Here is a 23,760-nt window from a genome sequence, read left to right on the forward strand (position 1 = left end):
ACACCCTTTAATGATCCATGTCTTTTTTACTTATTTTTCCTCCCATTTTTTAAATAGAGGAGGCGCCAATTGGGTGCATTTCGTAATCTTTTGCTTGGTAATTGAAAGAGCCTCTGTGATGATAACAGAGAGTGAACATGATAAGTCCCTGTGTCTCCCCTGGTGCTGCTGGAGGACATGTGAAGACCTGAAGAGCCCAGTGGTTGGTCCTGGGTGCAGCATCTCGGGGGACACACGGGCAGGCCATGGTGATCATTTGCCTGGGACTAAGAGCACAGCAGTGGCCTTGTGTTGAGCTGATTGCTTTGGTCTTGCCTGGGTCTCACAGCATGCAATTCCTCTGGAGTGTTTAATCACAACTGGGTACAACATTCAGCCTGCTTGAGATCTTGGCTGATGTCGAAAAATATTGAATTACTGATTCTATATTAAATTTTTAAAGATATTAGAATTTTATACTGAAGGTGACCCAGAAAAACACAACACAAAAAAGAGGCAACCTTTGGACTTAAATGGCTGACATTTTGCGACAGGTAATCAACAATTGTTGACATTTTAATAGTCAGCTGAAAATCTCATATTTATTAAATCTCATATTTAGTAAAATATCTCAGTTAGTCCCAGTTTTTCCACTGTGACTTAGAGGGGACAGAGGGGAATAGAGTTACAATCACTTCTTATTGCAAAGATTGTATGATTTAAACCTGTTCTTGAGCCTATAAAACTCTGTCCGAAATTGAGGATTGACAGCTGCGTATATTATCGGGTCACTGAGCGATGTCATGCAGGCAATTGAGACCGAGAGGATTTCCACATCTTGAATGACCATCATCTGAAAAACAAATGATAGAATAACAAGAAGCTGTAGACATGATCAATTTTATGATATTTGTTCATTTTCCATCCTTTTTACATTTAGAGCACAGAGAATTTCCTGCAAACAAAAACTTGTAACTAGTTTGTTCTGTTTTATTGACTCTATGGCTAATCCAGAAAATTTGTCCAAAATGTATTATCTAAACCCAAACTCTATAAATAGTGACACTTACCCCTGAAGGTTTGTTTTTGTAGACCAAGAAATTCACCATGATAGTTGTAATCAGTGGTAACCAGAATAACAGAAAGGTGATAATTATGTAGCCTGAACGCTTAGCCATTTTACTTTCCTTTTTCTTGTTTGCTCTTTCTTTATTGGCAAACGATGGCATCATGCACACGGCACCATCCACCTGTGCCTGTTGCTCTACAGTTTCTGTTGCAAGGGTTGGATTTGCAGTTTGAGGTGATGCAGAAACTTGGTCGACTTTAGCAACAGACTCTGTTTCCCCACTGCTTCTCTGGACTTGTTCCAGGTCGATCAGCAAAGTGGAGCAGTCTTCAGGTTTGTCTGGCTGTGGGGCAGAGGAGCCATGAGGTCCGGTGTGGTCCATTTCAGAGGGTGCCTCATCAGTTTTCCCTTTGGCTTTGGACTGCCTTTTAGGCTCTGTACTTGAGCTAACAGTGTTAAGAGCATCTCCATTTAATGACTTTGTTTTAACTTTGGGTTGTTCTGTTTTAGAAGGAGCCCCATCAGTCTGTGCTTTGACGTTGGACTGATTTTGTTTGTCTGAATTGTGGAGCAGCTCAGTTTTTGAGATCCTAAGAGTAGTCACAGGGGGATGAGGTTGTTCCACTCTGGAGGATGCATTGTGAGTCTGCACTTGAGCTTCGTGTGCATTTTTGTTGTTTACAGTTTTTGAGATCCTTTGTGGCACTGCTAATGAGCTCCTTAAACCAGCCATAGTATCTTTACTGGAGGAATTTGGTTCAACTTGCATCACAAGAGGATGAGTCTGTTCTTTTCCTAACTCAGATATATTCACTGGAGTCTTAAATTGTTTATTATTCTCTGAACCATTTAAATCACTCTGGTGCTCTTTTGCTGGGTTCAGTAGAGCAGATGCAGAATCATTCTTGGATGTATTTAGTTCCACTTGTGTCACCAGGTCCACCTTAGCAACAGGTTCACTCTGGATGTGGTTTTGATCTGATTTACTGTGTGCATCTTCCCCAACTGTGGCAACTTCATTCTTCTGCTCATCTGCATTCTTTGCTATGTCTTGTTCTCGAGGAGGAAAAGAACCTTTGTCAAATATTTTGCGACTGTGAGCTCTCACTAGCATAAATATGCTAGCATAGAATCCAGTGATTACACCAAAGCAGGAGGTCCATAGTGGAATCAGTATGTAGACTCCAAAAGTATCATAGGAAGACATTGTTTCCCACTGTGATCCTCGGCATTTCACATACACCGGTGAATCCCTCACAAATGCCAGACAAATAACAGCTACTAGAATTGCCAAGGTCCATGTGAGAGGAATCAAAACTATAATCCGTTTTCGCCGTTGACTAGTTTTGAAGGGCTGTGCAATGGCCTGGTATCTCTCTGCACTTATACATGCTAATGTCAGTAGCTGGAGGCAGCAGCTGAAGGAGAAAGAGGCCACTTGTGCATTGCAGATCAGTTCATCCATATGCCCTCCTTGATACACAGTTGTAACAATGGTTAAGAGAATGGGGCAGTCGACCGCACATCGAAGAATGTCTATAACTGCAAGATTCACCAGGAGTGCATTATTCCACGTTTGCAGGGATTTCTGGTGGTGCACTGCCCATATGACAAAAAGATTTGCTGCAGTGCCCACAAAAGAAGTGATCAGCAGAATAAAAGAGTGTGCCACAAGGAACGCGATGGCAGTGTATTCCTCCCAAACAGTGTTGTTCCCAGTGGCCCATGTAGGTGCAGGCTCACTTCTCATCTCCAGCTTCAAAGGATCACTGACAGCATTTTGAGTTCCATACTTCCATCCATTCTATGTTGAGTGAGCGTACATTAAGCCTCTTGCTCTTGCAGGCATTTGATTCTGCCCTCGGTGCATGATATTCTTGGGTGATCTGATCCCTTAGTTATTGCAGCTTGGATAAGTGACGCCAAAGTATCCGCCCTTTTCATTATCACCCCACATCACCAACAGGTCACCTGGGAGTCCTCGCTGTTCATCACATTCATTAACACTTAGCCTTGCATTTACCACACAGATGATCACAAAAGGGATGATAGCTGATTGGAAAGCTATTTCACAATGGTGTAATACTAATCCTGATATCCAGTGTAAAGTTAACTTGTTTTTTTGTTTGTTTGTTTGTTTGTTTGTTATTTGGGTTGCAGCTAAAACTAAGTGCTCTCCAAAACTTCAATATATAATTGCTAAGTGATGACAGCATCACCCTGTGATTCCCAGGACTTGTATTTTTGTATCTGTGATGTAAATCTCAGTGCAACAGCTGTCCATTTCATTTGGTGTAATTTCTCACAAAGGTTAAAAGCTTTGCATTAGCCATTCCAGATGGATGACTTGGGAGTTCTTTAAACAGCCTAGGAAATAAAAAGAGCCATGCTGCTGGATTACAGCATGACATTGTATAATCCTATTTGTTGGAGATAAAGTGTGAAATGCTCTTTGTTTCAAAATTGTAAGCTTATGGGCTATACCAAATCTGGGATTAGATCAACACACTTTATTATCCTCTACATTCTGCTTTTTAGATTGATCAAATGTCACTTGAAATCAGAAAGCTGCATATTAGCAGTATTAAAAAAGATGCATGGTGCATGGTCAAAAAAAAAAAAAAATAGTACCTCTGTCTTGAGTCACTTTCACTGAAGGACAGCTGTCTGAAGTCTACATGAAGGAGTTGCACCAGGGATGCATAACATTACCAGTTTGACTAAATGCGGACACCACAGTGGAAACCGCTCATTTCACCAAAAGATAAACTCAGTGATTCATATTTGATCTATTATCTTCATCTTTATTCAACAATTCATTTTCCTAATGTACAAATTAAAACTATATTAGACACAAAAGAGGTATTTCATTTGTTCTTTATCTTTTTGGATAGTCTCCTATATGCACACACCAGCATGCATGTACATACTAATAAAAAGCACGTGCAGTCACGCTTCAGTATGAAAATGGTAACAGTTTATTCATCTTGAAATATCACATAAACAAAACATTGTTTTCAACGGAAAATTGGTACCATATTTTCTCATTGTTATAGAAACACATTGGCTCTTGGTCTTTGAGCCATATTCAGTCCTTGCTCGGTCATTATGAGGACCTCTCTGAATGACATGGGCCTGCACGGCAGCAATTTGTGTCTGGTGGCTGATGCATCTCCGTGTTGAGGCACTAGTGGACACAGATCACTATGGCATCTTCTTGTTTGTGTGCTGTAGAGAGTCACAGTGGCAACACCTTGCTGTGCATGGTGACTCCCCTGTTTGAGTTAGTCAGTCTGCTCCTCCTGTTTAAAGTGTGCATGTTCATGCTGACACTGGTGGCCCCTCGGGGAATGTAGCGGCCACACGACAGCACCTCCAGAGTGGCATCACGAAACTGTTACAAATATATATAGAGCAACACATTGTAAGTGATTGCATGAACAAGCCATTCAAACACTGTTTAGCATTTAAGTGACCTAAACTATGTATCTCAGTACAAAGAAGACTGATATAGTTCACATACACTTTAACCCACGCGTACCTGCTTGTTGGTAAGGAAGTAGATGATTGGATTATAGACAGGGCTGGTCTTGGCAAAGTACATGGGCATGGTGGCGAGAAGTGGCGGTATGTAGAGTTCTGGACTGACCACCACCACCACAGACAGGGCAGTGTAGGGCAGCCAGCAAACAAAAAATGCTGCAATCATGGCCAGCGCCATCCTGATGGCGTGCTCATTCTCCTGAAGGCTGGGGCGCCCTCCCTGGAGCTCTACACTCCTGTTCAGCTAGGATAAGAAAGCATAATTGAAAGTGAAATTGACACCTATTAAGACTTGCTGGCTTGTTTCAGTACCCAGGGGGTACATGACAAAGTGTCAGAAAATGGATTAGGATGAATAACGGATGAATGTTTCAATCCTGAGTGGGATACACATACAGAAGCAATAATAAAACCTACCTTGTTCATGGAATTCAGAATCTTAGAGTAGCAGTAGATGATGACTGAAACAGGGAAGATGAAGCAGAGGAGTGTGTAAAGGATGAGGTAACTGTAGTTACTCCAGGATCTCTCCTCCCAGCCCAGGGAGCATGAGGTCTGGATGCCCTCAGGTCCATAAGAGCTCCATCCGAATAAGGGTGCCACAGCCCAAAACAAGCAGAAAACCCAGACAAATAGAAGCCCAGCAAGGCTTCTCCGCATGCTTAACTTAAAGCCAGCCTGTGGCTTGCACACCACGTTGTAGCGCTCATAGGCAAGCAGAGTCAGAGTGCAGAGAGACACCAGACCTGGCAAGAAGAGAAAAGGCACCGAAAGTTTTATGAAAGGGTGAAGATTTTTGCAAGAGCTGATTCCAACATTGGAAGATGTTTTTCCCTTTAAAAAAAAGCCCTTACACATGAACGTATGAAAACTTGCAATGTATACAGAGATGAACTCAAAGAAAAACAGTAGCCTAGTGGTGGACAACCACTAATAAACAGTGGTAAACTTTTTAAACTCAACAATTCACAGAGTTAGACTTTCAGGCAAAAACAAAATTAAAAACTATACAACAAACTGGAAAAGACAACAATAACTTACCAAAATAATTGACTGCGAATCCTTGAAAAACGCAGAAAGTGTCGCCAAGAAAGAAAGAGCCCTGATAATTGGTGATAGTGACAATCAGAGAGCCGCACAGGGCTATCATGAGGTCGGACACCGCCAGGCTGAGGATAATAACGTTCATGGGACGGAGGAGAGACGGATTCTTCACCAGGACAGTGATTGCGAGACAGTTGTTGAACACCGATAAAACTGTGTTGATGAACATGAGGAAAGAAATGATACTGTAGCCCACTCGCGGGAAGATCGTGGGCGCCACGGCGGCAGCCTCAGTCAGCGGAGGACCCCAGTCGGCGCTCCAGGGCGTGCTGTTGCTGTCCATGGTGCGCGAATGAACACACACGCACACACACTCGGTCCTGAGCGAAACAGCTTTGACACTCTGACACCACCACTCACCCGACAGCCACCCTGCTCACCCCCAGCACCCAGCGTCATCGATCTTATCGTCTCTGATCCTTGTTTAACCACTCGGATCTTCGGGATTTTCTATCTCCACATCTCAGAAGGTGCATCTGTCCTGCTGGGAAGTAATCCTTATAAATCCATTGCTGTAATGGCGATTGCAAAGGAGACAGAAAACTCAGTATATATAATATTATAGCTATATAGCAAAGGAGCATAAGCGCATACTGAATAAGTAGCCCACATATTTGATTTAATAGGTACAAACACACGGGTCAAATTCAGCTGCAGTATCAACATGAAAAAATATAATAGATACTTTGAATTAATGACACAAGAAAGTCAGGTTAATTATGTCATTTCCATTTTAATAAATAAGGAAATAAAAATGCACTTCAGCAAAAGTAAAAAGTTAACATAAACTGAAAACTCAAAATAAACACTAGTAGACCATGAGGTTTTGGTAGAATTTCCCTTTTTCAAATATTTGCAAAACTCCAAAAGTCCGAGCCATATATATTATAAGTGTTAGACCCATCAGCACAGAAATTGATGCCGCCTTTACAAATCAAACAGACACACTAAAATATAGCAATGGCTCTGTAGCCTTATGTTTTGTCCTTACAAATATTAACATTTCTCTTATGCAAAGCTGAGACATGGAGTCTGTGATGTGTAAACATGGTTAAATAATTACTGTGTACACCAACCCTATAAATATACTAATAAAAGCTCTTTAAACAACAAAGGTCACTATCATAATGTGCAGTTTCCAAATGCAATATACCATAACACTGATGTCCAGAAAGCATTTTGAAGAGCGTGATTACTACAGAGCCTACTAGACTCTTACAGCAGTGATGTATTTTGCACATGACATTAAGGCAGTTAAGTTTATAATGGAAATTTTTCATTTAATTGCAAGCTAAACACGCAAAGTGGTGATGAAGGCCCGAGCTCCTCCTTCCCACCTCAACAGTAGTCACTTACAGCTTTACAAATACATGAAAAAGGCAAAAGTCATCTAAAAAAAAAAAATGGTACATCCAAAAAATTAATCACTCATACTCAATGTGTGCATGCCCACTAGTTTTTAAATAAATGCTATCATCTTTGTACAAATACACCGTTTTGCTTTCTCTACCAAACACTCTAAAAGACACAGACAGAACCATCAGTGCCGTCAAAGTTCCATGTCCTATCTGCGTACATAAAAGTCTCAAGTACATACTGGTGGCCATGATTTGAAGGAAAAATTCAACATGGTCATTTTAGCTTAAGGCGCACTTGTTCCTATAACAGACTGAAAACATTCCAGGTTTTTTTTGTTGAAAAGAACTATGGCAGATAATGAACTGAAAGCTTCATGAGCAAATTATGAACAATGAGATGCAGTACACCTGCATTTCCATATTCAAGTCTACATGAATGAATAACGAATGCAAAACATTCGTTAAGCACAAATGAAAAAAAAAAGCAGCACGCCTCTTCTGAAATGCCAGTATTCATACCTCGCGTCTACAGCATGTCAAGTGAAAATCCAAAAATCTGAGGTTTTTCAACTCTTCCTTTTATCTTCAAGTTGTTGCTCCCTCTCTCTAATCTGAGTCTGCTTTGGTTCTGTGGGGCTCGGAGGAGATGTTCATGGTGGCCACAGGGCTCTGCTCAGGCCAGAAGGTGGACTCATGCTGCAGAGGAGTACGGCGGGGGAAAAAGGTGTGCTGGAAGTCATAGTTGAGCAGGCAGCTAATGGAGGCCATGTAGATGTCAGCAAAGCGGGAGAGTCGGCGTGAGAAGTAAGTAGGGTTGTGGTATGTTCGAAAGAGACTCCCAAACTGAGCATTGAAGATGTCTTTGGTCTGCGACCTGCCAAGAACACAGTCATACAATGAAGACAAGACCAACGTCAGCTAACTGATGCCTCTTCAGGCTACAAGAACTCAATAGATAATCAGTATTGCCCTTGATTTAAAATGTGATTGCTAACCAATGTCAAAAGTCTCCTTTACCTCATGGTTTCTCTTTCTTTGATCCACTCCTGGACAACAGCTTGAGATGCTGGATCCCTGTATACCTGTTAAAAGGAGCAAAGATGTTAAGCACAAATGACTTCAGAGAGAGAGAAAGAAATAATGGTCCGTCTTTAGGTTTTTACATGCAAAACTGAAACATGTTTGCTGCAGTCTCCTGACCTGCATGTGCTCGATGAGGCCAGTCAGCGCCTGTAACCAGGTCATCAAGTGGACGTATTGCTCTGTGTTCATGATCTTGATCTCCTTCCTCAGCTCAGGAATGATGGCTCCTGTCCTCCAGCCGTGCTTCAGAGTCAGATCCTGCAGGACCAATGGCCAAAAGACACCTCTTCAGTGGTGTGCACAAATTGTAACTTTTGTATGGAGCAAACTTTTAGATTGGCCCAGTTATTTAGCCTGGTCTTGGTCTTAAAATTTATTTATTTATTTTTAAACTAAGCTCAATTAAGACTTTAAAAAGTTACTCTGTTAAAAAATAATACTGGTATCAGTCCTAACAGTATTTTATTGCTGATATTTGGCTGTTTTGTAACTGCACTTGTACTGAATTTTACAAATATTCATATTGTTATTGCTATAAACTGTGTGAGAAATCGACCTACAAAATATCATTTCATTCCTAATACATACATACATTTGTAAATACATACAAACCAATGCCCCTGTCTTTCAAATTACAATCTGTTATATATTAAAATAAGAGTCATTTGTTGTGTAAATGGCTGGGTGCTGCTTACAGCCAGGTCACTGTAGATGTGATCTCCAAAGTAGAGCACTTTGGACCCCCTCCACCCAGTGAGTCTCAGGAACTCATAGAGGTTTCCCTGCAGTGACCAGACAGGGAAGTGACACACAAGTTACAAAGTCAGCCTGGTGTAACAAACAGTAATCTGTCTGGAATGTTAGATGGACATAATATATGGTGATGCCCTGGGAAAACACCTGTTTGTAGATCTGCCCCTTTTCCAGCCTGTGAATCCTGTCCCACAGCAGCACACCTTTGTCTGTCACTCGTCTGAAAGGTCTAGGACAGAAAAGGGGCACAAACATAAACATTACTCATTTATTTCACTGGGAGCTACCAAAACAAGCAGAAACACATGCATATCTATACACAAATACACAAGTTACTACTAGATTGAGAACTTGGCGATATACAGTATGAATATTATGTTGATACTGTGATATGAGACGAGGTATCATCTGCATTTTTTTTTTTTTTTTATTATAACATTGTGATATGGCTTAAGTACTGTCTACTTTTCCTGCATGGTTTTAAAGGCTGGATCAGACTGTTCTACTGTTGTATTATTTACCTCTGCCTGCTCTGTCATCACATCCACATTACTATGATTGTTTATCAAAAATCTCATTGTGTAAATATCTTGTTAAAGCACCAATAGTCTTCCATACAGATTCGCCACAATATCGATATCAATGTATTTGGTTTAAGATATTGAGATATGTTATTTTCTTCACATGACACAGCCCTGTGTTTATGAGGATCCGTGCGCATAGCTTTGTCTGGATTATAAGTCACATATTTAGGTTAGGATTAGGTTAAGGATAGTGTTAAGGTTGGGGTAAGGTATAAGTTTGTTATTGCAAAGATTAGGGAAAGGCTGTACAGAATGGAAGTAACTCAGTTAGGCAATGACTTCACCATCCTAGGGAAGAAAATATTGCATTACAAGCAGGTCAATCTTCAGTAAATGGAAACAGAGCAAATTTTTGGCATTGTTTCCCTAATTGCGGTTTGGCACTTGATAGGGCAGATGTGCCATGTACAAAGTCCAAAGGCGACTTGTACATGAGATTGCAGGGAGCTACTACATATGACAGAGGATTAGGGACACGTGAAAATAAAAAAAATAATAAATTTCTGAGATCTTAAAAAGTCAAAATTCTGTGGAAAATAAACTCAGAATTCTGTTTTGTTCCCCTTCAGAATTGTGAGATGCAGTACTTATTTTTTAATTTTCATTTTCATGTGACCCTATTGCTTTTTTGTAGCTGTGGGCATGAACTCTTTACAAAGACACACATGCACACTTACTTTCTCCTGTCATTGAAGAAACCAGGTTTGTCGGCCTGCACAATAACAACATCAAACAGGTCCCTCCAGTCCTTCCCTACAATGTAATTCATTCCTCGGTCCCTGACAAGGACAGAAGTTGAAGGCAGTGAGACTTTCATCAGTGAACTACATGAGCTTGAACTCAAAAGACAACACAAAGTGATTAGTGATGCAAACCCCAGCACACCATAATGCACTAATAATGATTCAATGGAGAGAGATGGTCAACATGCCCACACTAGTCATAATACAACCGTACTCACAATACTGTTATGTGGCTTTGAACGAAAGTCACTGAAGAAACTGCTGTATTTCTTTTAACCTGTTGCCAGTTTGTTTCTGTGATCACAGCTTGTAAACAAACATGTAACCAAGGACACCGGTTGACTGTTTTTGGAATCTGGCAAGCTGTTGGTGCAGTGTCCACACAGACATATTTTATGCTGTCAAGCCTGGCTTAAGAAGTACCCTGCTGTGAATAGTTTCCAAGGAAAGCAGTCTATAAACATGTATCTACCTTTTCATATCAGTTGGGCACAACACAATGGCATCAATAAAACTTTGTATCCTGACACTTGGCTTTTTAAATTGATTGTGTCAACAAACACTTGCCTGGACCCTGGATACACAGTGTGCTCATATGTAGGTCTGAGGTAAACTTACACAAAGTCAAATGGACTATTGGTAATGAGGAACATCTTTTTTCCATTCTCAGACAGCTTCTTCAGCACAGCGTGGCTTTGCTCACCATAGCAAATATATTTCTCTAGAGAAAGAGGAGTTAGAGTAAGAGAAACAGATAGAGTGAGAAACAGAGAACGAGGAGCAGGGGAAAACACTGATTTGATTTGTGCAAACAAAATCCATTATATTCATTCTCAGATAACTGCCTCATTATTCCTGCAGTCATTTCTTAGAAGATAAGAGAAATCTTGGCAATGACACCAGCATGACCTTCATCATTTTTATATTAGCACAAACAAAGTAACAGAAATTAAAGAACATTACCAATATCTGCTTCCACGGCGCGGTACATAATGCCCTTGACATGAACATCTCCTATGGCTTCCTGTGAAGACAGGAGAAAGTGCACAGTCCTCAGCTGGGGAGTCAGGACTCCACTTATATAATGTTAGCATTCAGCTCCACTAGCAACATTTTGTTCTGTGTAAAAGTGGCTGACTTTGCAAGCACAAAGAAGGCAAATTGTTTGTGTATCGTGAGTACATCTCTGAATACAAATTAAACATGAAGAAAGAGAACCCTGAGGCTTAGTTATTTTAGTGAGATAAAGACAAAGTTTCCACCGGATTTTTAATACTTTAATATGTGCCTGTGTCTGCAAAATGAATCAACACTGCTTGGAAAAGATTTGCATACATGGCAAAGTCAATACGAAGGTTATTAAATTGAAAGACTCTTCAATGTACACAAAAGTCAAAGGAAAATCTAAAATGGCAGGGTTAATGGCTCATTAGTAAATCAGGACTGGCTAGGAGAAAAGAGCAGGGAGGGTGTCCTTGGCAAAAGTGTCAACTCCTGAAGATATGCGGGGCACTTGTGGAGCAGAGGGAGCAGGGGCTTTTAATGTCAGCGATATGTCAGAAACTGTACAGTGTCACACTGAGTCGACAGGACCGGTGTGACAGCTGCCCTCACAGGGAGACTGCAGGACTGATTTCTCTCCCCTCTCCCTCTGAAGTGGCAGAGCCTCAAGAGAACAGACGCAGATGGGGGAGGCAGGCTTGCAAAACTAAAATTAGACACCAGTTTTCACGGCTAAAATTAAGAGTGCTCATCTTGTTGACTGCTTTGAAATAGGATCGGAGTCACAGCAAAATGGAAACTTGTAAATGCATCAACATTCACATGTGAAAACACTTATTTTAAATGTATCTTCATATTTATATACTTATAGACATTCACATCTGGGAGCTACGATCACAGTCCTCTACTGAGAAGCTGCACTGGAGCAGCTGGAGGTTGAGTCTGCACTTCCATGAGCAAACATCAAGTTAGCATGACGTTCCAAGAACAGTGTGAGTGATCTGAAGATTATTCACCTTGACATCTTTGTAGAGATGGACAGGCTCATAATCAATGTTGTGCCTCATGAAAAAATCATTAACACAGGATAGGAGTGTCATCTCAGGTAGGGAGAAGATGTCCATGTACTGTTTCATGGTGTGGCCATGGGAACTCTGCAGGATAAGAAAAGAAATACTAATCAGATGACTGACATCATGGTTGGTGGGTCTTTTTCTAAAGAGTTTCTACTATCATGGATCTTCACCTTGCCATAGAAGTCACTCATGATCTCCAGAGGGACATGGGAACCCTCATACATTGCAATTACTTCCTCGTCAGGAACTGGATGAAGACCCCTGAAAAGGAAAAAAAAATGTCGAATCCTGGTCAGGAATAACAGAATTCCTATCGACTTTCAGGTAGCATTGACAGCTCATGAAAGAGTTCATAAACAACAAAAAGCGGTAATACCTGTAGACTGAAAGAATAAATCAGTAGTAGCCTTATTTACAGATTTTGAATTTAATAGCTGAAGTCTTTTGTCAACAGAGAAAGAGCATTTTGCATTACACAGGAGCAAGCTTTATTTGTCATCCTGGAATAATTCACATGGTTCCAGAGGTGAGTGAAGTAATATCATCTGTAGATACCTGTATACAGTGCCCAACTGGATGTAGTGAAAAGCATCTATTTTCATCAGAAGTGCCTATAACAAATCATTGGATACATTCATGACAAAATGTCCCTCTGAGCTAGAATCCATGTCAAACAAAACAAATCTGCCAGTTCTCCAGTAAGATAAACAACGGATGGTGTAATCGAGCCATTCTCACCTTCTGAACATCATAGTGAAGTCCTCTCACAGCGAAATTAGGGATGTACTCGTACTCTCGCAGGCCCTCTGGATACTGATCCAAAATGAAATCAGATGTTAGTGTGAGCTTTGAAGTGGAAGAAGTACCGTGTGACTCTTCGGCTCAAACAACAACAAAACAGGGGATTAGCTCTGCTGAGTCCTAAACAATTGAGCAGCATCAATAGAGTAAGCCACGAGCATAATCCATAATCCATCTATGCAAGTAATATAATGCCTAATATGATGGTGATGGTGTAACACAGTTGTGCTAAGCTCTTTTTAGCCTTAATTTATCCAGGGAATGTGTGCTGAACATGCATCCTCTTTTGTAACAAAGCCACATTTACACACATTCATTCATGTAACCATAATTTTTGGTCTTTGAACATCTCTACTAGAAATGTTGGGTGTGGAATGCCTTGCTGATGGACAAATTGACCTAGTTTCAGAACATGAATCCTATGCAATATTTAAAAAATAACAAACAAGGGGGATATAAGGTTGGATATTGCTCTGACTTTGGCTTTGTTCAATTACAGTGAACAGAAACATCACACAGTCTCAACAGAGGGCTTCTTCTGCCTGTGTCTGGAGCAGAGGTGTATTTGATGTGCCAGAGTTTAAAGAGGACAGAGGTGGTAGACGGACATATGGACACAGACATACACACACACACACACACACACACACACACACACACACACACACACACACACACACACACACACACACACACACACCCTGTGCTCTGTGATGAGAATATCCCGTGCTATGTTGAAGATAAGGGTGTGCAGCTGGCTGGAGTAGAATGCCAGGGTGTAGTCATAGTCAAAACCGTAGATCTCTATATCCCCGAGGTTCATCTCATTGTTGGCAAAGATGGTGTCAGGGTTGACGGAGTTTGTACAAATGACTGGGATCAAGTCTGAGAAGAGAGGAAACATTCATGTTTTGTTTGTTTTAATGGGAGAGACATTTTTTGAGTTATTGCAGGTCACTTCCATTTGGGAATAGCATGTGTTGCCAGAATAAGACTAAATCCCTCAGGATAGGAACATTACCTGATAATTAGGGATGTCACAATAACAAATTTTGGCAGCTGATACCAGTGCCAGTGAAATGCATAACATGATGAAATTACATGATTTTTAATACCTGGTTTGATGCCACAGCAAAAATGGAAATCCGATTCAGCACACACTATTTTATTTTAAAACTTTCAATAAATATTAACAAGTCACCAGAAACTATATATTTCAAGTTGAATAAGAAAACTGTTCCAAGTGCAGCACTGGCTTCCCTAGTCACATACACAGTGTATAATAAATAGATAAATAAATAAATAATATATGCAATATAAACAATATTAATTTATAATGATATGAACAGGATCTGACTGATCGTAGTGACACTGTAAAGCAGCAAATATTTGGTATTTTTACTTTACTGCTGTAACAACAAACACAATGGAATAGTTTTGTGCTTTCATTTAGAGACCTGGGAGCATGCCTGCAATTCTAAAGCTACATGACAATAACATGGAGTCACAAAGTGAGGTACCCCATTGCTTTGGTACTACCAAAACAAACAAACAAACAAACAAACAAAAACAGCAGTATTAATAGCATTTGAAAAATGTATTGACTTGATATCTAAGTCTTGTGACATCCCCATACTAACAACAGGGTACAACTGAGCTTGCTGAAGATGGAGCATGTGTTTCCTATTGAATGTATCTACACATCAAATAGGCAACACATAATGGGCAGACATGATCTTTAGTACAAGGTAATAGCATTATCTGATTTATCATAATTGGTTAATGGTTTTATTTGCCCAATATATAAGTTAATCCTATAGGCCTAATGTGATATAAAGGAACAAGGACTGTCATACAAAGTATGACATTTGCAAGCCGGGTTTGTTGTTTGATGGCTGCTGTGTTGACGCTATGTGAGCGGGAACACTGTGTCAGCCGGCTGTTTCACTGTCATTGCTTCCTTAACATAATCTATTTTTCCTGTAACGTTGCATTATGATGAATGGGACGTCATTCTGAGTCTTGTCTGCGCATGTTCATACCTTCAGTCTGCTTTTTGGTGTCACTGTAAACAGACCATAGCCACTTGGTTATATCTTGGCCACTTGAAGAGCCGATCCACGCTGATGCTGCGTAATTTTTGGCACTGGGTTGTTGTGCCAGTAGTTGCCCGACTCCATGGGACAAGGCGGCGAAATTCCGTTTCCATACACGAGCCCTCAACAATCGGCTGCCGAAATCCTGCGTCTGTAAGGCATTGCAGAAACTAGTCAGCTTGTGCAGACTGTCTTTATGCTTTAAAAGAGTCGAAAAGGACAGTGACAAGGGCGCCATCATGGCTTTCTTCTTTGGTTTGACACCCTTGTGTAGGTCGTGGGCTCCTGGACGACTGCATGCGGCTGTGGAGATCTCCTGTAAATACCCAAAGTGTCTCTGGAGCGTCGCTTTCAACGTCACTTCCGCGTTTGGCACTGTCCCAGCCAGCCAGCCAATCAGAGGCTGATGCGTCTGAGACTGTCATCAAATACATGCGACTGCATGAAATATTAACCCAGAAAAACAGCGACCGCTGCATGTAGGTCTCATTGCATGTAATAAGTCGTTAACACTGCACGTAAGCGCTTTACAGCAGCAGTTTTCCCTCTGTTTTCAGATGATTCATCTCCCTAACACGGATTTTGTGCTAGACTTGACCAGACATGTTAGGACACTGACACGGGAAGTGACGGGGATGGCTAATGTACTGGAAGTATGCACAAATAGTTTTATTTATTTATTTATTAAGAATTATGATTCTTAAAAGACACTGTTGAAGACTCATAGGGCAAATGCAGCCTTGAAAGGTTCGACTGGATTCGAAAGGCGATGCCAGCATATAGTTAAGTTATATTAGCAGTTGCTTGTGGAGTTGCTTGTGTGTGCCAAGGCTCCTATTCCGAGTCACTTTCTCAAATGAAATTGAGTTCAACCGAGAACATACACAATGGCCCATCATACACCCACACACAGAGAGAGAGATGGGAGGATCCCTAGTTGACACTGCCCAAGCTTTCTACCAAGTCAAGTGCACAATCCATCAGATACATAATTTATGATACGAACACATCCGAGATAATACACAAATGCGAATGAGTGCGCACACATTCAATCCACATCGTCACTGACTTGCCCGAAGCGGCACAGATCTTATGCCCTTTATAATTTGTTATTAATCCAGGTTGACACAATCTCCCTTCAAGTCTTTCTGCTTGAACGCTTTGTTAAAACTGCCATCTTTTGCTTATCACAGTGTGTGCAGTTTCCCTTTGTGGACACAGATCGGTGAAGCAGATCCCTGATAATAATTCGACACATCCGGTACACAACAAGGATATCTGACTAAAATGAGTTCACTCCAAGAGGATAGGAAGGAAAGATAAATACAACACTATAAACAGACGTCTAATGGAAAAAAATAAGGCTGCTAGAAGGGGAAATGAAAATGTGTCTCCACCTTTAACATCACCCACATCCCTTGTGTGTCACTGTGGCATTGCATAAGAAAATCAAACTTTAGGGTTCACTGATTTTTTTTTTTTTTTTTTTTTTTTTTTTACACACTAAAAGGTAGTTGTGGGGAAGTCATCTGCTGAGTATTCATTCTTAGCCAATAGTAGCTAGCCACGATTTTCGGGTATGAACTTATGTAGAAGATTGTGATTGGGCCAAATGTCTCTTAGTCTCTGCTGTGATTGGTTGGTGTTTGTGCGTGGTGCGCGGCGATTGGTCGGTTGTCGGGGGTTTAATAAAGTGGGCTCTTTTGGTGGGAGAGTCAGCTTGTCAGTCTTCCCTGTTAAGACAGTGCTGCATGCACTCCTGTCCCGGCTTTTGTCTCAAGAGCTGAAGACGTACATTGGTTTCCTTCAACCAGTATCCCAAAATGAAACGTGTTTGGGCGATAGGACTTCTTTGTGCTCTCCTAGCGTTTGGTGAGTAGCAGCGGAATGTGCTATCTGTCTTTTATGTTAGCCAACGGGAGAGCTAGCTAACGGGCTAGCGATAAGATGCCATGGCTTTTGTGCTTCCTCTCATTCATGGCTTGAAGCTTGGTAGAACTGCAATTTCCCAGCTGGATTTGGCCACTGTATAACATCAAATACTGTCATTTTTAAAATAAATTCAGACTGGATACGTTCCTTGCAGCAACGCCAGACATCCTTTGACTCCACATTGTCTTTCCAGAAGTTTCGACATGAAATGCTAGCTATGTTACAGCCCACCTTACGTTAGGTAATTGCATCCTATGTGGGGGAGTGTTGCATAGACGCACAATGATGTTATTAAAAAGACAAGCTCATTTTGGTGATCCTGGTCACCTGTTTGCTTGAGCGTATTTCATCTCCAATCTCCATTGAATCAACTGTCTCCAGGTGGCCGTGCAATGTTCAGTCAGCCTTGAGTTATAGTCCAACACCTCTTTTTTTCTTTTCTTAGCTGCTGTTAAGGCAGAGGATGAAGTTGACATCGATGGGACTGTGGAGGAGGATCTTGGTAAAAGCAGGGATGGCTCCAGAACAGATGATGAGGTGGTACAGAGGTAGGTCTCAATCAGAACATGTTATCAGATTAGGCCTGTTGTTGTGTGCACTGTAGCTTTCCCTGTTCAGTAAAAGGTCAGTGAAACCTTTACTTAGCAGCACAAGGTCAACACACAAAGATGGCATACTTGAGCAGTCACAAGACTACATGACATAACGACTGTTAAATTGCATTGGTGGCAAAGGTTTACAATAACTGCACTCCCCTCATTACGAATGGTAAAATAATGTATGTCTTGTTTTCTGATGCCAACATTGATATTGGTCCCCAGAGAGCAGAGCAGATGTGCATCTTGATTGCTGACAACTGTGACTTGTTGTTTTGAATGTCACTGATTTCCCCTGTGTGTGTCTGTGTATTTGCCTACCCAGAGAGGAGGAGGCTATTCAGCTGGATGGACTGAATGCAGCTCAGATCAAGGAAATCAGAGAGAAATCAGAAAAGCATGTCTTTCAGGCTGAGGTCAACCGTATGATGAAGCTGATCATCAACTCCCTCTACAAGAACAAGGAGGTGAGCAGGAATAACCAGCATCCTGATGTTTACTCAGCAGATTAATTCTATGACGTTTCTAATATTGCACAGCTGGCAGAGGTCAGGGAGGGTTGTAATGATCCGTAAACATGATGTGTCTTTTTAGATCTTCCTGAGAGAGCTGATCTCCAACGCCTCAGATGCTCTGGATAAGATCCGCCTGCTGTCTCTGACCAACGAGGATGCACTGGCCTCTAACGAGGAGCTGACCATCAAAATAAAGGTGTGTATGAAAGGAGGGGGCTCCTTTTTTAATCTGTTTTGTCGTGGTTATTAGTTGTATTAATGGTTTTTGGTCTGTGAAGTCACTTATTGTAATGTTCCAATCTCCAGTCGGACAAGGAGAAAAACATGCTCCACATTACTGACACTGGCATTGGAATGACCAAAGAGGACCTGGTGAAGAACCTAGGTACCATCGCCAAGTCTGGCACCAGCGAGTTCCTCAACAAGATGACTGAGATGCAGACGGAGGGCCAGTCTACCTCAGAGCTGATTGGCCAGTTTGGTGTGGGTTTCTACTCTGCTTTCCTGGTGGCTGACAAGGTCATCGTGACATCCAAGCACAACAACGGCACCCAGCACATCTGGGAGTCCGACTCCTCTGAGTTCTCCGTCATTGAGGACCCCCGTGGAAACACATTGGGAAGAGGAACCACCATCACGTGGGTTTAGTTCTCTGTTTTTACCCATCTGCCCTAAGTTAAAATCCACCAGCAATGGTTTTTTTTATTATTTATTTTTACATTTTTAAATAACTGTTTCTAGGGCCTGCCAAGAGATAAAAATGTAGCTTCAGCATCTAGATAAACATAAAAACTGTGATATTCATTAAGTGGTTTTATTACTTAGTCCGTCCCTCCACCCGTTTCCCCAAAAGTTTAGAGCACGTTTGAAAATACAGCCATCCATGTGATTGAACACCAGTACACAGATATTTTTAAACTGCAACACCTACTGAAACTGAACTTGGAATGAGCCCAGGAAGAACATTGGACGCTGCTTTAATATTATTGTTATGCTGAAAGATGTTAGACTGCTGTTTGTTAACATTTTTTTCTTTTAATCCTTAGACTGGTCCTGAAGGAGGAGGCCTCAGACTACCTGGAGCTGGAGACCATCAAGAACCTTGTGAAGAAGTATTCTCAGTTCATCAACTTCCCCATCTATGTTTGGGCCAGCAAGGTGACAACTTAATGCACTTAGACTCAAATCAGTACACTTTTAAGAAAATTGATAAATGTTACAGTGAACATTGAGCCAGAAACTCACTCCTTTCCTGTTGGCAGACTGAGACCGTTGAAGAGCCCATCGAGGATGATGCTGAGGCTGAGGAGGAACCAGAGAAAGATGCTACTGAGGATGAAGCTGAGGTGGAGGAAGAGGAGGAAGACAAGGACAAACCTAAGACCAAGAAGGTAGGAGATCCATGTTGTTTTGTTATTATTTTGATACTTTGAGTAATTGAATTCATTGTCAGACTGCTTCAAAGGAATATTATTTCTTAATTATGTTTGAAAATGTCTAATTGTTATTTCACCAGGTTGAGAAAACTGTGTGGGACTGGGAACTGATGAATGACATCAAGCCCATCTGGCAGAGACCAGCCAAAGAAGTTGAAGAGGACGAGTACAAGGCTTTCTACAAGACCTTCTCCAAGGTGAGCGCCTAGACAGTAATGCTGTGTGTAGTGTGTGTGTGTGGCATCTTTTGTGGATTCAACAATTTAACTTGATAATTCTCACTTTTTTTCTCCTAACAGGACAGTGATGACCCTCTGTCTCATATCCACTTCACGGCTGAGGGCGAGGTCACCTTCAAGTCCATCCTCTTTGTACCTGCAGCAGCTCCCCGCGGACTATTCGACGAGTATGGCTCCAAGAAAAATGACTTCATCAAGGTGATTGCTGCATATAGTATTTAGTAGCCGATCTAAGCAATTTTATTTGTCCATGGGATGTTGGGGAGTTCCTTCAATTCAATTGCTGTTCTCCTGTCACAGCTTTTTGTCAGGAGAGTTTTCATCACAGACGACTTCAACGACATGATGCCGAAATACCTGAACTTCATCAAGGGAGTGGTGAGTGAGGGTTTTTACTTGACTTTAGCTGAAACAAGGTCATATATTAATAAAAATAAATGGTTAGTCTTTGTTTAGATGATGCTTGCACTGTGATTAATGGCAATTTGATTTACCAGGTGGACTCTGATGACCTTCCCCTGAATGTTTCCAGAGAGACCCTGCAGCAGCACAAACTCCTTAAGGTGAGCTTCACATTTATGATTTCAACGTCCTTTCCATTTTCTTATTTCAGTTTTATTTATTGTGTAAATGGATCAGAAACACTAAACATTTTTAGATTTTAACCGATACTTAGGTGTTGTTTGAGATAGGAGTCACCTCTGCATAAGTGCATATACTGAACTGCCAATGTTTTAGGCTTGAAAAACAACAGTTTTTTTCAGGTGTGAAAAATAAGCTGTATGTGAACATCACTGGATTGATTGATTTGATACCTGTTCCTCCCAATACCTCACGCCCACTCTCTGCTACCACTGTCTCTACACAGCTGCATTGAAGTTTTCAGACTAGTGGAATAGGCTTAGCAGAACTGAAACTGGGGGCACTGTCATGCTTTAATGCTTCTGATCTTTATGTTCTGGATTGTGAAACAGTTTGCAACTTTGCTTTTGGAATTGAAAATTAATAATTATTATATCTTTGTGGAGGGCACAAAACAACAGTAGAAAAGTCATTAATACCCAACTTGCTGTTGTTCAGGTCATCCGTAAGAAGCTGGTGCGCAAGACCTTGGACATGATCAAGAAGATCGCTGAGGAGCAGTACAACGAGAAGTTCTGGAAGGAGTTTGGAACCAACATCAAACTGGGTGTGATTGAAGATCACTCCAACAGGACCCGTCTAGCCAAGCTGCTCCGTTTCCAGACCTCCCACAGCGAGTCAGAACTGGCTAGCCTGGAGCAGTATGTGGAGCGCATGAAGGAGAAGCAGGACAAGATCTACTTCATGGCTGGCACTAGCAGGAAGGAGGTGGGTAGTGCGGGTGGATGTATTGTCATTGTGGGGAAGAAATGCTCAAGTATGTAAAATTCTAATATCCAGAACTTTGTATTGGCATTTGTTTACAGTCTTCATATAAACCAAAAATGTCAACCGATTTTAAATTCAACCCACTGAAATTTGCTGTTAAATATTTCAGGACTAATCATCTGCTCTTGTCTTTGCATCCACAGGCTGAGTCTTCTCCCTTTGTTGAGAGGCTGCTGAAGAAGGGTTACGAGGTGATTTATCTGACAGAGCCTGTGGATGAATACTGCATCCAGGCACTGCCCGAGTTTGATGGGAAGCGCTTCCAGAATGTGGCTAAGGAGGGTGTCAAATTTGATGAGAGTGAAAAGGCCAAAGAGAAGAGGGAGGCCCTGGAGAAGGAGTACGAACCTCTCACCACCTGGATGAAGGACAAGGCCCTGAAAGACAAGGTAGGGAACTAATTCTGTAATGTACAGTTTGTCTATGGCTGTTAATTTGGAAAGACTGGCCATATCATTCTGCATGATTATCTCTTTCCCACAGATCGAGAAGGCCATCCTTTCTCAGAGGCTAACCAACTCACCCTGTGCCTTGGTTGCCAGCCAGTATGGCTGGTCAGGAAACATGGAGAGGATCATGAAGGCACAGGCTTACCAGACAGGAAAAGATATTTCCACAAAGTAAGTGATAATGATCCTGTGCAGTCTAGTGATATATATAGCTTGTTATCAGCTGAACATTTAGTCAGATGGAAATTTAGGTCTTGTCTTGTCGTGTGTTGAGCTGTGCTGCAATACCATGTGCCATTTTTTTCTCTTTTGCAGTTATTATGCCAGCCAGAAGAAAACATTAGAAATCAACCCTAAACACCCTCTCATCAAGCAGATGCTGAAGCGAGTCAATGTAAGTATTAATCTTTTAAGATCTATGTAATTTTTCTAGTTTCAGTTCACATCATTGTGCTAATGTATGTAATTTATAGTGTCATTTACTCAGTTACTTAATGCTCCTGTAAGACAGCAGTAACACACAATCATATACTTTATTTTCAAGAAATACAATTTAGTACATGAATAATTGTAAATCACAGTTGTTTCTAAACAACATACTAATATGTATAACTGTTAATTTTCAGTTGTTGACTGAATTGTGGTTAGATGGTAGTGTGTGTTCATTCTGTGTTGTGCAATGACTTTAAATTTGACTCAGCCAGTCGGAACTGATGAACTGTTTTCTAATGTCTTACAGGACAACGCTGATGACCAAACGGCCTCAGACCTGGCTATGGTGCTGTTTGAGACAGCCACCCTGCGCTCAGGTTACCAGCTGGCTGATACTAAGGCCTACGGAGACAGGATAGAGCGCATGCTCCGGCTCAGCATGAACATAGACATTGACGAGCAGGCGAGTCACTGCCCACTGGCGTACAATAGCCCTGGAAAAATTTGCATGGCAAATGTTTTCAATTGAGTCACGGAAGTTTGCTTAAATATATAGTCATATCTACTGTCCCACAGCCAATGAACACACTTTCATCTTTGACCGTTGGGTTAGATGTCTTTTTGCTTTGCAAGTGGTTATGTTTAATAATTTCGCTCCATTGGGAACTCACTGACCTTCTCCACACTCTTCAGTCATAGATATGAGTTCTTTGACACTTTGTGAGTACCATGATGGGTTGGAGATTGGCATGGGTGTATAATGTTAAAGTGACTGTTTCTGCAGATTGAGGAAGAGCCAGAGGAAGAGCCTGAGGAGCCAGCAGAGGAAGAGGCTGAAGATGAAGAGGAAATTACAGATGAAGAAGATGAGGAAACGGTAAAAACATTTGCCATAAGGCATTAAGCTGCATGCGGGAAGAAGCCATAAGCATTTATGAGCTGGAGTATTTATTTGTGTGGCTTTTTTAAATTTATTTACTTTTTTTTTTTTTTTACTTCCTTTCATAACACAACTTATTTCATTCCTTTACAGGCGAAAACGGACAGAGATGAACTGTGAGGCACTGAGTGGGGAAAAGCATGTAACAATGGACTGAACCTGGAGTTGAGACCTGGCCAACATCAATGTGGCCTATTTTATTCTGGGTGGGGTCCCTGGGTTGGGGTTTTATAAGGCGAGCATTGTTTGTTTTGTTTTTTTACATTCCTCATGACTGTAAATTTGTTAATATTTAACTGACCTGTTTATGGAAAGATGCGATCCTGTCTCTTGATCGAATAAATGTTTCCTGGAAAAAGGATATATGTTTTCTGTTTAGTATTAATAAATAGATTTTGTGGTTAATTTAGTACAGGTGAAGGAATGATAAACAGGTTCATTGCCCCCCACTACGAAAAGAAAGTACAAGATGACTTCTGAAAACAACACATAAAGCCTTTATTCAGCTAATAAATCTTTCAGGTTTAAATACATCGGATTTTGGTGGTGTTTGACATCTTAACCACACAATCATTTCACATGTAATGTGACCAGGCTCTCCTTATTGCATTTAATGTTAG

At 41.2% G+C, this 23,760-nt stretch overlaps 4 protein-coding genes across 4 annotated transcripts; 1 reads left to right on the forward strand and 3 right to left on the reverse strand.

Moving 5' to 3' along the window:
• Positions 1 to 670: 670 nt before the first annotated feature.
• On the reverse strand, positions 671 to 2,798 carry LOC115360539 (cholecystokinin receptor-like). The gene is made up of 3 exons (XM_030053513.1): positions 1,983 to 2,798; positions 1,050 to 1,391; positions 671 to 832 (listed from the first exon to the last, which is right to left on the reverse strand). Exons 1-3 carry the CDS (start codon positions 2,796 to 2,798, stop codon positions 671 to 673), a joined length of 1,320 nt encoding a protein of 439 aa, XP_029909373.1.
• A 1,488-nt stretch (positions 2,799 to 4,286) lies between these two features.
• parietopsin lies at positions 4,287 to 5,978 on the reverse strand. The gene is made up of 4 exons (XM_030053514.1): positions 5,633 to 5,978; positions 5,009 to 5,337; positions 4,590 to 4,835; positions 4,287 to 4,442 (listed from the first exon to the last, which is right to left on the reverse strand). The coding sequence occupies exons 1-4, from the start codon at positions 5,976 to 5,978 to the stop codon at positions 4,287 to 4,289; spliced, it is 1,077 nt and encodes a 358-aa protein (XP_029909374.1).
• Positions 5,979 to 6,954: 976 nt separating this feature from the next.
• On the reverse strand, positions 6,955 to 15,522 carry nt5dc3 (5'-nucleotidase domain containing 3). Its single transcript, XM_030054385.1, has 14 exons — positions 15,138 to 15,522; positions 13,796 to 13,980; positions 13,033 to 13,107; positions 12,850 to 12,905; positions 12,465 to 12,555; positions 12,235 to 12,372; positions 11,180 to 11,240; positions 10,835 to 10,937; positions 10,151 to 10,252; positions 9,037 to 9,118; positions 8,832 to 8,918; positions 8,254 to 8,394; positions 8,071 to 8,135; positions 6,955 to 7,927 (listed from the first exon to the last, which is right to left on the reverse strand). The coding sequence occupies exons 1-14, from the start codon at positions 15,430 to 15,432 to the stop codon at positions 7,660 to 7,662; spliced, it is 1,749 nt and encodes a 582-aa protein (XP_029910245.1). The 5' UTR covers positions 15,433 to 15,522; the 3' UTR covers positions 6,955 to 7,659.
• Positions 15,523 to 17,014: 1,492 nt separating this feature from the next.
• Positions 17,015 to 23,505, forward strand: hsp90b1 (heat shock protein 90, beta (grp94), member 1). Its single transcript, XM_030053710.1, has 18 exons — positions 17,015 to 17,063; positions 17,569 to 17,671; positions 18,045 to 18,186; positions 18,314 to 18,430; positions 18,541 to 18,872; positions 19,281 to 19,392; positions 19,497 to 19,625; positions 19,751 to 19,867; positions 19,970 to 20,107; positions 20,210 to 20,287; positions 20,407 to 20,472; positions 20,990 to 21,259; positions 21,463 to 21,708; positions 21,803 to 21,939; positions 22,084 to 22,162; positions 22,508 to 22,663; positions 22,985 to 23,077; positions 23,234 to 23,505. Exons 1-18 carry the CDS (start codon positions 17,015 to 17,017, stop codon positions 23,258 to 23,260), a joined length of 2,391 nt encoding a protein of 796 aa, XP_029909570.1. The 3' UTR covers positions 23,261 to 23,505.
• Positions 23,506 to 23,760: the final 255 nt, after the last annotated feature.

Source organism: Myripristis murdjan, chromosome 6 (genome assembly GCF_902150065.1).
Source record: "Myripristis murdjan chromosome 6, fMyrMur1.1, whole genome shotgun sequence".
Classification (NCBI taxonomy): domain Eukaryota; kingdom Metazoa; phylum Chordata; class Actinopteri; order Holocentriformes; family Holocentridae; genus Myripristis; species Myripristis murdjan.

What these genes read in the sequence shown, in the direction of transcription:
- LOC115360539 (XM_030053513.1), bottom strand. Translation starts at nt 2,798, where the DNA reads ATGAGAAGTGAGCCTGCACCTACATGGGCCACTGGGAACAACACTGTT. An exon ending in CTGTTGCTAAGGTGGACCTG is followed by an intron (nt 1,392 to 1,982) that starts GTGACACAAGTG and finishes TCTGCCCCACAG; the next exon opens with CCAGACAAACCTGAAGACTG. An exon ending in ACAAAAACAAACCTTCAGGG is followed by an intron (nt 833 to 1,049) that starts GTAAGTGTCACT and finishes TTTGTTTTTCAG; the next exon opens with ATGATGGTCATTCAAGATGT.
- parietopsin (XM_030053514.1), bottom strand. Translation starts at nt 5,978, where the DNA reads ATGGACAGCAACAGCACGCCCTGGAGCGCCGACTGGGGTCCTCCGCTG. An exon ending in ATTCGCAGTCAATTATTTTG is followed by an intron (nt 5,338 to 5,632) that starts GTAAGTTATTGT and finishes TCTTCTTGCCAG; the next exon opens with GTCTGGTGTCTCTCTGCACT. An exon ending in TTCTGAATTCCATGAACAAG is followed by an intron (nt 4,836 to 5,008) that starts GTAGGTTTTATT and finishes TTCTTATCCTAG; the next exon opens with CTGAACAGGAGTGTAGAGCT.
- nt5dc3 (XM_030054385.1), bottom strand. Translation starts at nt 15,432, where the DNA reads ATGATGGCGCCCTTGTCACTGTCCTTTTCGACTCTTTTAAAGCATAAA. An exon ending in CACCAAAAAGCAGACTGAAG is followed by an intron (nt 13,981 to 15,137) that starts GTATGAACATGC and finishes CTCTCTTCTCAG; the next exon opens with ACTTGATCCCAGTCATTTGT. An exon ending in TTCTTCAATGACAGGAGAAA is followed by an intron (nt 9,119 to 10,150) that starts GTAAGTGTGCAT and finishes TTTCTGTCCTAG; the next exon opens with ACCTTTCAGACGAGTGACAG.
- hsp90b1 (XM_030053710.1), top strand. Translation starts at nt 17,015, where the DNA reads ATGAAACGTGTTTGGGCGATAGGACTTCTTTGTGCTCTCCTAGCGTTT. An exon ending in AGATGCTGAAGCGAGTCAAT is followed by an intron (nt 22,163 to 22,507) that starts GTAAGTATTAAT and finishes AATGTCTTACAG; the next exon opens with GACAACGCTGATGACCAAAC. An exon ending in ATGAAGAAGATGAGGAAACG is followed by an intron (nt 23,078 to 23,233) that starts GTAAAAACATTT and finishes ATTCCTTTACAG; the next exon opens with GCGAAAACGGACAGAGATGA.